This window comes from Symphodus melops (genome assembly GCF_947650265.1).
Source record: "Symphodus melops genome assembly, chromosome: 20".
NCBI classification, from domain to species: domain Eukaryota; kingdom Metazoa; phylum Chordata; class Actinopteri; order Labriformes; family Labridae; genus Symphodus; species Symphodus melops.
In genome coordinates, this window is record NC_136710.1 from 2,316,888 (window position 1) to 2,330,957 (window position 14,070).

Genomic DNA, 14,070 nt, shown 5'->3' on the forward strand with positions numbered 1-14,070 from the left:
TTCAAAATGTGAATATTCACCTCAAAGGGAATGGAAAAAAAACACCTTTGAAACTTGAATCTTCATATCCTTTAATCCTGTCTGTGTCTTGCTCTCTCTCTCTCTCCCTCTCTCGCTCGCTCTCTCGCTCGCTCTCTATAACAACATTATGTCGAAACCAAGACACATCCGTCCAGATGTGGATTCCTGAACCTGCCAGATAAACCGCCTGACTCCGTTATTGTTGCACACATACACGCTGTCCTTCCCGCCTTTAAATCACGGATATTTACCTTCCCTTCTCTTGAGTTTAGAAATAAGAAATCATCTGTGGATGAAGACCATGACACTTCACTCCAGGAGAAACCAAACACCTCACAATCTGTTACCAGTTTTATAAAAGTGGTCGATCCAGCCTTTTCACGGCTCCACATTCGGCTCCTTTAATGGTGTGAATTTCCCCCAGTTATGTCCAGGATTATATCGGTAAATATTGGTTGTAACTGTCCTCATGTCTGCGGGCTTCTAAGCCTTAAAAGTCGGAAAAGATTTGAGTCTTTGCAACAGCAAGTGAGAAGCACAATAAAACTATGAAGGCCACCCAATGACATGTTTCTTAAATACAAAGCGGCCAAGTTTTTACAACGTTAATATGTTTGTCTTTGTGCCGTCGAAGGATGCTGTCAGTGGTTTCTATCAAAGGGTTCATTTTGACTCTCGGCCTACAGCGTAGTTCATCCCCAGGTTACTGTACATCCCCGCGCTCTCCTTATATCCAGGTGTTGACAGTCTGTACCTTTGAATCATTCACAGGCTCCTTCTTTTCTCAATGGCACTTATCTTTATGAAACGGCCACTTAGCGGTCACTGACGGACGGCCGTCATTCTCAAGACTGAGCGGCACCGCTGTTTTTGCCGAAGGGGAGAATATGGGGGGCGGGTGGCGGTGGGGGCACGGCGAGGCCACGGATAAGGTAAAACAGGTTTTGAAATTCCATCTTGATGTGAAAATAAGCTACGTTATGCTAACAAGTTAGCCATGGCAACTGTGTATGGTTATTGTTTCTACTTCACCAAAAAGGGGGGGGTGGCGGTAGGTCAGTGTGCAGGGACTTGGGTCGCAATGCGTCCAGGAAGTCCGTCCACCAATGATCCCAAGGAACCTACGAGTCATTAGAGCTCAGGAGCTCATCCACATATTTTCCGGTTGTATTACCTTAATTTCTTGGCAAACACACGTTTTTTTGGTCCTTGTTGGGAAAATTGTTGAAGTCTAAAATAATTGGTAAAAACTGAACGTATATCGTAGCTAGTCAAGTTTTTAACCTACACATTTGCACTTGTTGCTTCTTTAACATCACACATTGTATAATAGCTGTCAATTCCACATGGACGAGTGTTGACATATCCATTCAGTGCTTTTCTTTTCCCGGCCCCACCTCAGTCAGTCTACCTATTTTCCTTATCTGATGTGGTGCGTAACAGGACCGGACTTCAAAGAAGGCCACGTTGAAAATATAAGAAACGTAGAAAGACATAACTGCATGAAAAGAATAAAGAAGGACTGTGCCACCCCCCAAAACACCCCCCACATACACACACGTGTTACAACTCGAATACATGGAAAAGGGATTAAAAAAAGTACCTCCAACCGTCTGAACCACAATATCAAGGGCTGTGCAAAAAAACAGAATCAAACATGTCAGTTTTACGTACACTCGCACCCTCTTTATTTATATCGGTCAGTCAGCTTTGGGAGATTTTTATCCTCTCATCCCGCCTCTTTGAATTCAGCATTATCCAGTTAGGAATAACATGACTGATATCTTCATGAAGCTCAGCCAACCTCAGGTTTCTATTCATCCATAGAGACTTTTTTTTTTACTTTAAAAACATTTTAAACTGGGGATTTTGATCGTAAAGTTTCCTGCAGGATTTGCTTAATCTCAATAAATCAGGGAGCCTGACTCATCCTCCGACTCCCCCCCCCACCCTTTCCTGTGAATCTTACAGGAAGAGGGAGAAAAAAATGCACTTTAATGTCTTTCTAGCGAAAGGGCCTGTTTTGAAAAGGACAATTTATTAGCGGTGAACTCCAAGATTAGCAGCTAAACACTGAAGAGCTGTTGACTTTCTTTGGCTTTAAAACGGTATTACTCCATCAGATAGTGTCCAAGAGAGAGCTAATACAAGAAGCTGGTAAACACACAAAGTTGCTGTGGTTGCTGTTTATTTGTTATGGCAACTGGACGAAAGAGACCTTTCTCTAATCTTATTCCTCTCCAAGAGCTGCACTAAAACAGATTGTATGTAATGGAAAACACACCAAAGCAAAGCATACACAATATCACAAAGCAGACGGTTTATCTGAGGGATCTTAATGGTTTTATAACGTCTTGCTTCGGGGATACACCTGAAGCCTAGCTAAAGATATCAAGCATTGCTTTCACGTTCTTTCTTTTATCTTCTGACAGAAAATGGTTTTTACCAAGATAGGGACGTGTGGTCAAAGATCTGTATCATCACTGGTCTAATCAGTCATCTTGGTGAAGAAATGCACTTCAATAACTTAAAATAGGTTATTTGCTTCGTCCGCCAAGTGGTGAGAAAGACACTTGTGTTCAACTACCAGCTCCGAGCACATCTGCTTGAAGTTGAGAGAAAGTTGCTTGTCTTGAGAGCGTTCCAGCGACTTACTTCAACACGGGATTGGTGATGATGGATCCAACCACTTTAGCTACCGTTAGCTTATCTTGACAACATGGTGCTAGCTAAATTCAGCGATGGAAACGGACGAGGCGAGAGGTGGTTGGAAATAAACGCTTGATAAGAGGTGCAGAAGACTAGAGATACGGTGAAGGACTTGATCCTGATCAGATTTTCCATGCTGGAACTGTTTGGAGATTGTATTCAACAACTACCGGCGGGTTGGACCAATGGGAAAGCATCCATTGATCTGATAAATCCTTTTGTTTGAATGTCCTGTCTGGTCTTTAGAAATACTGTACAGAGATTAGAAGAGTGAGAAAAAGGGGGGGCGTGCAGGGAGGGAGAGGGGAAATGGGAGAATGGATGGGACCTCCGCTGGGAGATCTGGATCCAAAAATAGAGGCAGCAGACCTCGGATACTGTTCAAGCATGAACTCTGAACTCCCATCCGTTAAGCCAGAAATGTGAGGAAGGAATCAACAGAGAGCTCATTTGGAGGTCGGGTTAGTTGTTGTTAGAGTTAGCTTATATCATGTTCAGACTATTCAAGGTGATTCCCATCCGTCTTGGTTTCCAGTTGGAACCGGAAGAAGATTTCAAGTAAACTGCCTTCACAAAGAAAAGCCTTGTTTGGGTCCAAACACCAAAAATGTACCAATAGATAGATAGATAGATAGATAGATACTTTATTGATCCCGAGGGAAATTCAGGTGTGCACTTTCGTCTGAGAGGGAACTCCTGGGGCAAAAGGTCGAAGTCGAGTACTGTTGTCGGGTTGTTATTGGTGTTTGGACATACTCAATCTTTTTTTGAGTCTCTTTGATGGTGAAGATAATTCGGAACCAAGAACATCCATCCATCGTCTGTACCGCTTTTCCCACTCGGGGGTCGCGGCTGGTCATCCCAGCTTGTCATTGGGCGAAAGGCGGCGTACACCCTGGACTGGTTCTGAATTGGTTTCATAAAAATAAGGAGGGATTGATTGAATTGAACGATATGTGCCTGACCTCCAAGCCTGTAATAGTTTTGCTCCCCTTCCAAGAAATGATGTTAAAGTCAAAGAAGCGTCAAACCGTCCTGGAGTCGTGTCGACGTCGTTACCAGCAGTGTGGCGAGTGAAGCGTTCAGCGGGTTGGGTTGTTGCAACGTCTGTGCAAACACACTGATGATCTTCTCATCTCTGTCTTCATCTGGCTCTCTTTTATCTGTCTCCCTTCAACACCCACTATCTTCTCTTTCTCGTCACCCCTCCTCCCTATTTCTGTCCAACATGTCTTATGTTTCCTTTTTTTTATCTAAAATTATGTTCTACTTCCTAAAGTCTCGTATCTTCCAACAGCCATTAACTTTTTTCCTGTCTCTCTAATTCTTTCTCAGGGTTGGAGGTCTTGACTTCATTTCAGACGGGACCTTCACTTCCTGCCGCCTCCTGCAGATAACACACACACACACACACACACACTGTAATCATGCACACACAGCTGGTTCATGTCCTCCACACTGCTGTTGTTGATAAAGACTTTTCCCAGATTGGTCACCAGAACGAGAACGCCACCCATGTTTGTGTCTGGTTTCTCTTGGTGCTTTTCTCTCAAGCTGACCATGACTTCATCTTTCATTCTCTGCTCAAACACTAATCATGTCAAAAACTATTAGAGTCCACTCGAGTCCACACCATGAGACGTCTACAAAACACTCTGATGTACAACTTTATATTTGTTTAATGATTTAAAAAACCCACCTAAACGGACTATGATGTGCAAAAAAAAAAGTACGTTTTGAACACACAGTGACATCATCATGTATCACAGTTTGGATTGGTGCTCACAGGCTACTTCAAAAAACACAACTGTTGTGACTCTGTTGTTGCTGCTTCGTGCACCATCAGGGGACGCAGACTCTCATGTTGCATCGATTCAACGCCAGCATGCTCGTTTACCCAACTGCTGACTCAGAGTTAAAGATATTTTAAACATTAGGGATTTTTTTCGTGACCTCAGGAACGTCTCCATTGTTCTGGGAACTGTCGAAAAACCTCCCCCCTGTTTTTATTGATTCTACACCGCAGGAACTATGAACTATTTTAATTCCTAGAACCGCGTGAAGAGGATCTTTTTAGCTCCGACTCGGTGTCTCGGTGTCAGTCGGTGTTGCGTTAATGACGTTGCATGACCAGCTGTCTTCAGTCTTGTTTTCAAAAATGTCCAAATCATTTATATAGAAAGTGTTTGAGAGCTTGTTTTGTACCATCTCATTCATTGTTTGGTTTTTTACATTTCACCCTCTTTTAAATTTATTTTTACATGTTCGAAATAAGCTAAACTGCTTATCACAGTACAAACACACACACACACACACACACACACACACACACACACACACTCACACACGATGTGTTGGTCCATTTCTTGTAAAGAGACATTTCAGGATTTCTGCCTCGAGTCGACCTTTTTTTGTTTTTGTCTCAGACTGTGATGGAGCCGTGCTGCTTTTAAAGGTCACAAGGTCCCATGCTGGGGTCAGCAGACAATTTTGTGTGTGTGTGTGTGCTTGTTTGTGTGTGTGTGTGTGTGTGTGTGTGTGTGTTAAAAGGGTTAGAGTGGCGGTTCACTGACCAGGAAAGAAATTCCAGATGCAGAGGAATTTGTCTTCAGTGGGAATTGTGTGTGTGTGTAAATGAGAGAAGAGGTCATGAGAACGGCAGCAAACACACACACACACACACACACACACACACACACACAGATGCATAAGATAATTCCCAGTTCTTCCCATATGGCATAAACTTTTCTTTTAAATTTGAGCCTCACCACATACCGGTTCTGGACTTCCAGGATCCTCTTAGAGCGTCTCTTGGATTCTTTCCTTTCAGTAAGAAAAGAGCTTTCATTGTCCAAGGTCAACGTGATGACAGAGAGGTCGTTTAAGTTCTATAATCAAATACAGGGTCCTTTTTCAATCTTAAGTTTTGCAGAGGATTACACTTAAAAAGCAGTTGTATATTTCTATCTTTGTTAAACCATTGTCTTCGTCTTCGCTGTGCTTTGTATCGGCTTCCTTCCTCCAGCCGCCTTTGACCTTTTGCGGTTCTTTGGATCACTTCCTGCTTTGGTTCAAACAGAGGACCTTAAAGAAGACTCATGACTTCATTTATTTTCTTATCAGAAAAGCTGAAGCACACGTTCAACCAAGTGAAACCAAGTAATCGTTTGAACATCGTTTAGTTGCAAAGAAATTTCAAGAATCAGAAACTCTCAGTGGAAACAACAATGTGAGGGGGAATGGAAAGAAGTTGGCAGTTATTCCTCGTAACATATTTCATTTGTCAAACGAGGTTTAATTCGATTTCTCATTCTGAAGAAACTCGAGACTTTTTTTTCTTTGACTCTGCCAGCACCGCTCTCCTGACACACTCGCTTTACGTCACGGTAAACACGCCAAGTTTCTGACACAACAGCAGCTGTTTGTTTAACAGTCTGTGACATGTTCCCTTTGAGCAGCACGCTGTTTGTACGTGAACCTGGACGAGGTCACGTCGACCTTGAGAGAGCTCCATTCAGTCTTTATCTGTTCTCCTGATTTCGTCTGCGTCTTTAAATCCCAAATTCCCAAAACTTGAAACTTTTATCCACGACTCCTCCCGCTGTATTTCTTCTTCTCTCGTCTTATTTTTTTTTTTAAAGTTGATATCTTTCATGATGTTTCAGGTCCTGTCATCAGAGCGTCGTCGCAGACTTGACTTTGGAAGATAAAACCTGTCTGAACCTCCTCTTCAGCTCCTGCATGTTTGGAGATTTGGGTCTGGCCAGGTGGAGGCCTCCTCGCCTCTTCTCCCCGTTCCCTCCGCCAAACGCCCGAATCACCTGAACATAAAAAAAACCCATCAATGAACAACAGTCAGTAAATTTAACACGTAATTTAGAACACAAAGTTTACAAAATAAACCAGCTTTATAAAATAATATTCGACTCCAGACTGTGTTAAAACTTTGCGTATTTCATGGTTGATTCCAAAAATATAAAGAGGAACATCATGTTTATATTAACTTTGTGTTGTTTTTTATCAGAGATTTCTATTTCAGCAGAGAGAGTTTTGTAGCAAATTTTAAAGCTGTATGTTGTCATTTTCACCACTAGGGGGCAGCTGGACAGGCTGGAAACAAAACAGTGACATATTATGGCGCGTTTGTTTCTGTAAGTGTATCAGTAAAGAAGTGTGCAGTTTCGTTCCCGGCAGCATTATGTGAACGATGTTTAGACTCATGTTTGAGCTCTGTGTTTGGTCTCCACCATCTCCTGTGGGACATGTTTGTCTCTTGAACTGATGGACGCTCTTATCTGAACCCATTCTTACGCTAAACTTTGTCTCATGTTTGAGGCGAGGTAAGGAGTGTTAAAATAAAAACAAAAAACATCCTTTGTGGGTTTGAAACATGGTTTTTGATAGTTCAGTGAAAACCAGAACTTTGAGCGAAAAATGCCCAGTATACCTTGGGGGGGGGAAATGCAGAGTCGGGTGATACTTTCTGTGGGTTTGTTACGACCATTAATGAAGTTCACATTAGAACTTGTCAATTAAAGCACAAATGAAAAGGCTTCACTTTCAAGGAAGTATGTTTTTAAAATCTAAGAAAAGGAGACAGAGTCCAAACAGACGAAAACTGTTATTACCTAACCAGAAAAGAAAATACACAGAACAGACCAGTGTGGGCTGGTATCCCCTTTTTCTGTCCAAAAAACACAAAGTTGTGGTATTTGTGTATTCTTTTGGTGACTCTGAGAATCGATTGGGAAACGGAGTGAAAAACCTTGAAAGCTTGAGCTCAAAACTTGCCTGTAAGATGCTTTAATGTGGGACAGACGTCTGTGACATACATCTTTACCAAACATATAAAATTACAGATTTAAAAAAAAAGAGCAGTCCCACCTCCTGACAGAGATGCAGGAAGGCGGCGTGGACTCCCTCGTGGTTCTCTCTGGCCGAGGCCTCAAAGTAAACGCCTCCTGTTAGCAGACACAGTTTCAGATGTTATCAGTCGGAAAACACTCAGCATTCCTCGCTCATTAGACAACTCAACGCGCGGGGTTTAGTTCGGAAAGAGAAACAAAGATACGTGGTTAAAATTAGACGATGCTTCAATCATCATCTGTCAAATGCATTTACATATCAGCTACTGTGGGAAAGTCTGTTTGAGCAGGTCAACGCTGACCTCATGAAGACATTACTTTTGGTTAAATACACGAGACATGTCTGTATTTGGTGTTTTCTCACTGGTTGAAGTGGGCGTGGCCAAGATGGAACAAAGTGATGTAACAGATCTGTGAACCAATCAAGTTCTAGTTTTGCATACTGGTGTAATTTTGGGCCGTGCACAACGTGTGAGCAGCAGTTTGGTCAGGAAATCGGATCAAACCAAACTGTCGGCCTCCACTGGTAAAAATGAAGCCAATGCACAAGTGTGAAAATCTGCAGTTCCTTAAATGTCCACTTGAGGCTCCACAAACCAAGATTCCCCATTAGGGCAACAGTTTTGGTCGAAATGGTTCGCTACTGTGTTGGATTTTTATCAATCATCTGTTCATGTTTGGCCTTTTGGATCCTTCCACGCTGTCGCATTTTTATCCGTCTGATTACAGAAAGAAGATCCGACATAAAACAGGAAGTGTGACACGGAGACATCGAGGACGACAGACAGAACTACCAAACAAAAGAAGAAGAAAGAGGAAGAGGACGGTTGACCTAGTGAAGCTGCTAACGTCTCGCCTTCGTCTGCCGGCACTTGTCGGGCTCTGAGCAGGTCACTCTTGTTTCCAACCTGCAGCAGATTACAGATTACAGGGTAGATTAGATTAAAGGGATTAAGGTTAGAGGGAAACTGTTACTCCTGTTTACGAGGGGAGTGACACTCTTTTCCCCTGGTAAAAAAAAAGAAAAGAAAAGAAAAAGGATATTGCATAATGTTAAATGTATTGTATTTAATCTATTTGTGTTCAACATTTACTGTAACTTAAACTACTGTAGCACTTTTATAAAAATGTCATTAGCTGTTTAGGGATTTGTGTCTAATCTAATCTGAGAGTGCCCGGGCTAAGATTAGCTTGAATCTAAATCTGGAACAATCCGTCTCGTCTCCTTGTATCTGTCAGGATTGACTCTTGTTTGGTTTGGTCTCAAACATACTTTTTTTTAAATGTTATTTTATAAGAGTATAAGAATTATAATTAGCCTGGATAACACACACTAACCAGCATCACGGGTATATTTCCTGAGGGGTGAATGCGTCTGACGTGTTGGTACAGCGGTTGGATGGTGCGATAGCTGTTGTGGTCTGTGATGGAGAAAACGAGCACATAGCCGTCCGCCCAGTAGATGGACCTGAGAGTACAGTTATCACACAATGTTATGACATGATAGTCATTATCATAATGAGAGTACTGGTTTAAAAAAACACCTCACCTGTTGATCTGCTCCTGGCAGTACAGACCCTCAGCATCATCCTGAAAATGAGCAAACAGAGTTTTTGTTGTGGACAAAAACGTACAAATGCAAAAAACATTTCCATAAAAAATTCAAGTTTTTGTTTTAAAGGATTCAGTCTTTAAGTTTTATTCTGTTATTAAATATAAGAATAAAACTATGACCCAATGCAGAAGTGTTTGTCAACAGACAAGGCAGGGCAGCATCTTGGGGACCCGGGGCCAGTGGTGCGTAAAATCAAAAATGATGAGCAATTATTAAAAAATCCTTTAAGTCTGAGCTCATAAACCCGATTTGATCTTTTTCTAATCAGTCAGAAAAACATTTTGTTTCTGCTTGAAAACAGGCATTTTTTTCACTGAGTGTTTGAGTGACTTCCCTGGGCTTGTGCAGCCAGCCTCTAGTGGACACATACGGAACTGCAGGTTTTCCCACACATAAAAGCATTGACTTCATTTTTCCACACCGAAGGTTTCTGCTTTGTTGAAGCACAAGCTGATTCATGCACAGTTTTTATATAAACGTCTCCCAACAGTTCTGTTTCTGTCTATAGTTGGGTTTCATTGAATAAAAAACAAAGATCTAAAGACGTTCAGAGGCTGGTCAGCCGTCCAAAGAATTTCTATTTTTAAGTATTTCCTCATTACATGTTCCCAACCTCAGACTGGTGGTTCAGCTATAATTGTTTTAATTTGTTTAAAAGAGCAATGATTACTTGTTATATAATTCCAGTTAAAAATGCCAGGATTCACAACGATCGACGTGAATGGTTGACTTCACTTTCTCTGAACGTCCAACCAAGTAAAGTTGCAGAAACTTGACAAGACTCCCCGATGGCTGCAGAACTTAAAAATAAACCACAGAAAAACGGTCAATTCATCATCCTGAGCAGCTTGTAGTGAGTTAGCAGGTGGTGGTTTTACTGAAAGGGCACTTTGCCAAGACAAATGGCTGTTAATGGAGACGCACCAGCTGGTTTGGAGTTATGACTCCGGACCCTAGGGCCCCCCCGCCCCCCCCCCCCCTCACTAGACCACCCAGTCGTCTGTTTGAGAACAACTCAGTTTAAGCAACTCTTTGTGCTTATTTTATCACACAATTATCCCCCCAAAAATCAGTCTTCCTCTCAGCTACAGTTAAAGATTTGTTTTGTTTTCTTGAGACAATCAGCTTCTTTTCAGGTGAAGCCCGTGAGAGTTTATTTTCCATGCATATCAGACACGTAAATTTCACTCTTAATAACTTTATTATTACGGAGACTCGTTTTGTAGAAATCTCTCCCGTTGCAGCTTTTAGCAATTTTTCCCAGAAGCTCCGTAACTTTTCGACCTCACTGCCTCCACAGTCCAATTATTTCCCCATCTAATCTCTGGAAGCCGGTCCCCCATCATCAGGAGGGACTTCCTCCTCACCCTCCCGTTATCTCCCCCCGGGTGAGGAAATGAGCAGATTTCAGGCCTGGTTTTGTAAACAGACGGTGGGTGAGCCGTGCGGCACGTTGCTCTCATTATTTTCATCAAGAGTGAGGAGATTATCACGGGGGTCATTTCCTTTCACTTCAAATACATTCCTAAAATGTTCGTTGAGATTTAACAAATGTGGAAATTGTTTGAGGTTTTCATGATTTTGACTCTTAGATAGAACATTCAGCAATGTGATCCACCGACCTTACTTTTTACACACTGTAGACGTCAAATGGAGTTCATACAATGTTTACACCTCAGTTGGACCTGAACACGACGAGGCTTTCTGCGCATCTACATCCTCAAAACCATGATCTAAAGTCGAGCTGCATGTGTAGCATAGAAGAAGTCGTGTTGTTGTTTGCCTTCTGATATTTACTGTAAGCTAACAAGATATCATGCTTGGCATTTTAACCCAAAGTAAAGTGTATGAGGAGGAGTTTCCAATAGTAGCTACATATTTGAAAGGGGGTATAGCGCCACCTATCGCAGCGGAGTCAGACATTATACCGCCTGTGAATAAATTGGAGGAGGATAAAAAGTAGATCGGGTCGAAGTTGGATGAAGAAGATGTGTTTTAGCTAGCAAGCTAGCTAACTGGTAGCAAACCAGTCAGCTCACCAAGCTAGTCGACTAGCTCACCTGTCAACAGCTAGCTAGCTTCTTTCTGTAGCTATCTTCCTAGCTGGACCTTACAAACTCGTTTAAGTAAGATCCTCTCACCTTCTTCATGGATTTATTGTACAGCGGTTAAAAACTTTTTGGTGACTATATTTTGAAAAGAAAGCCCATTTTCCCGCCATTTTTTGAGTTTTTCTAAAGCACATGAAATCATCACAAACCTGAGGCCAAAGCATCTCCAGCAGAAAGCTTTTATATTCTTCTTATGTTTTTATTATCATTCTATCCACATGTTCTCTAAATAATGCATGAGAAATCTCTGGGATGGAAACATGGCCGCTGCCTCTCTGTCTCCATAAGTTACCTGCAGAGCGACGCAGGGGGTGTCCTGGATCTGCAGCGACACTTCCTCCCCATCCAGAGCGACCTTTCTGGAGTAAAGAGCTCCTGCAGAGAGCGCAAGGAACACATGGACGGATGAATGAAAAGATGGATGACCAGATCAATAGTAGGTTGTGTTTTTTTTTCCAGGAGCAAACTGCTGCGAAGGGAAAGCAGCGTGTGCAGTATTTTTCCTGCTTGCTTTGACAAATGCTTCGTCTCTTATTACAAACAGATGGATGGAAACTCACCAGTGTTTGCTTCATAATCCCCGATGAATCTTTTGGTCAGAAACCGAACGATGAGAGCTGAAAAAAAAAAAAAGACACAAGAAATACTCTAACTCAGGGGTGCAAGAAAACTGGAATTAATTATCCCTAAACTGAGAGAAAAGTACAACAAAGTGAAGACTGTGTTGCACAGATTTTTTGATTTGAAGGACTTTGTGGGGGAGAGATAAGCCAAGCAAACAGGCCCCAAAGTAAAAACACAAAAATGATTCACCAATACTCAGAATCTGATGTTGCAATCCTTCATGAATCATCTCGTATCAGTTAATGATTATCTCATCCAGCTTTTTTTTTTTTTTCTGGTTTTTTTTGGAATAATCGGGATGGAATGCCTAAAACTGACAGAACTACATTTCCCATAATGCAACACTGAACATCTTTAAATGAATCCTCCTTCAGTGCCATCATTGGCTTTCCCCATTTACACTTTCAGTAAAAAAAAAAAAAAAAAAAGTTTGTACTGGAGCCAATGGTGTCACTATGACATCATCAGGGGTATTTTCTGGCGCTTTATAAAGTTCCCTCCCGAGACACTGAAGTTTTCATACTATTAGTTTCTCGTTCTGAGAAGTACCTCTTATGGGGCGCAGGTGGCCTAGCGGTTAGGTTGCACCCCTGTGTACTGAGGCTTTACTCCTCTAAGCAGAAGTCCCAGGTTCTAGTCCGACCTGTGGCTCCTTTCTATCAACCCGCCGATCCAGTAAAGAGAAAAAGGCCCAAAATAAATCTTCAACGAAAAGAACCTCTTATGATACGTAAACTGACCGGAAAAAACGAAATGCGAAATGTGAGAAGGTCGCTCATTTTTCCTCATGGGGAGTGGGTCGGCGGCTCCCTAGCGCCCTCTATCGACCGGCTGCCCCGGTTATAAACTATAATTAATACATATGGGGGACGAAAGTCGGTCTTGATGATTAAAAACGATCAATAAAAACGCCTCAATATTTGCGAAAAAGAAAGTGTGAATCTCAGCTGTTTTTTTAAACTTTTTAAAGATTAAACTAATTACACAAATGAACAGACAGAGTGAGATGTGTCGCCCCCTGCTGTTCAGGATTGGCAGCGTACATCAAACGTTTCCAGTGGGCTGATTGATTTCAGACACAGGACGATATTTCCACCTTTAAAAGACAAATACGTGACAAAGATATCTCTAACAGAAACCAGCTGCATGATGGGAGGCTGGATGTTGTGTATTATGCACCATTAAAATCCCTCAAAATCAGCTGCTGAGTTCCAGTTTGGGTTTAAAGACATCCCTCAGTTTATAAATAAATCCTCCTCCGTTCATTCATACCGGTTTTGCCGACGTTGCTCGCCCCCAGCACCACGATCTTCACCGTCTTGTTGGGCACGCAGTCCAGCAGAGGGTACTCCGGTATGGGGACCAGCAGAAAGTTCCCAGAGCCGCTGCTGCTGCTGTTCATGCTTCCCGGTGCAGGGTCGCCTCCAGTCAGCCGCATTGAGCTCCTCTCAGCCCTCCTCAGACCAGCTCGGAAAAAAACACACTGCCAGAGAAAAAAAAAAAACACCTCCAAAATCCAAGGAAGTCACTCCACTGTTCCCATAATTACTCCGGAGCTTTAAAGTAAAGAATTTCTGCAATTCATGTGTGATTCTCCCTGTGCGTAAAATCACCAAATATTCCCTTCTGCAGGTTTTTCTCTCACTCGGCGTTTAGACAAAGTTTTAAATCCTCCGTGGAGCTTTCCGCGTAAAATAAATCAAACTTTTACTCGCTTAATGAATGAACAACTTTTTTTTTTTTTTTTTCAAGATGCATAAAATACTTTAGTGTAAAAGATATGTTCCGGTTTGCACCGAGTCCAGATGCGTCTGGCAGCGGACAGAGAGGAGGAGGAGGAGGAGGAGGAGGAGGAGGAGGAGGGAGAGACTTTGAACCTTCCCCTCTAATATCCCCCTCTGGACAGTTTAAATGCGGCTCCTCTTTCAGACCCTGATAACAGGGAGCTTCCTCTCAAGGACATATAAACAAGCAAACAGAAAAAACTTATTAGGCATTAATAGAGCCAACATAAAACACGGACTGTTGCTTTAAGGTTGTTTTTAAATTTAATTAATTTAATTTAATTAAATTTTAAATATTTGAATGCGCAGTCATCATATCTGCAACTTTTACTTCGACAAAA

At 42.1% G+C, this 14,070-nt stretch overlaps 1 protein-coding gene across 1 annotated transcript; it reads right to left on the reverse strand.

Moving 5' to 3' along the window:
- Positions 1-5,820: 5,820 nt before the first annotated feature.
- Positions 5,821-13,778, reverse strand: rasl11a (RAS-like, family 11, member A). Its single transcript, XM_079371913.1, has 8 exons — positions 13,218-13,778; positions 11,882-11,938; positions 11,614-11,696; positions 9,145-9,185; positions 8,934-9,063; positions 8,428-8,503; positions 7,615-7,691; positions 5,821-6,551 (listed from the first exon to the last, which is right to left on the reverse strand). Exons 1-8 carry the CDS (start codon positions 13,381-13,383, stop codon positions 6,405-6,407), a joined length of 777 nt encoding a protein of 258 aa, XP_079228039.1. The 5' UTR covers positions 13,384-13,778; the 3' UTR covers positions 5,821-6,404.
- Between the last annotated feature and the right edge of the window lie 292 nt (positions 13,779-14,070).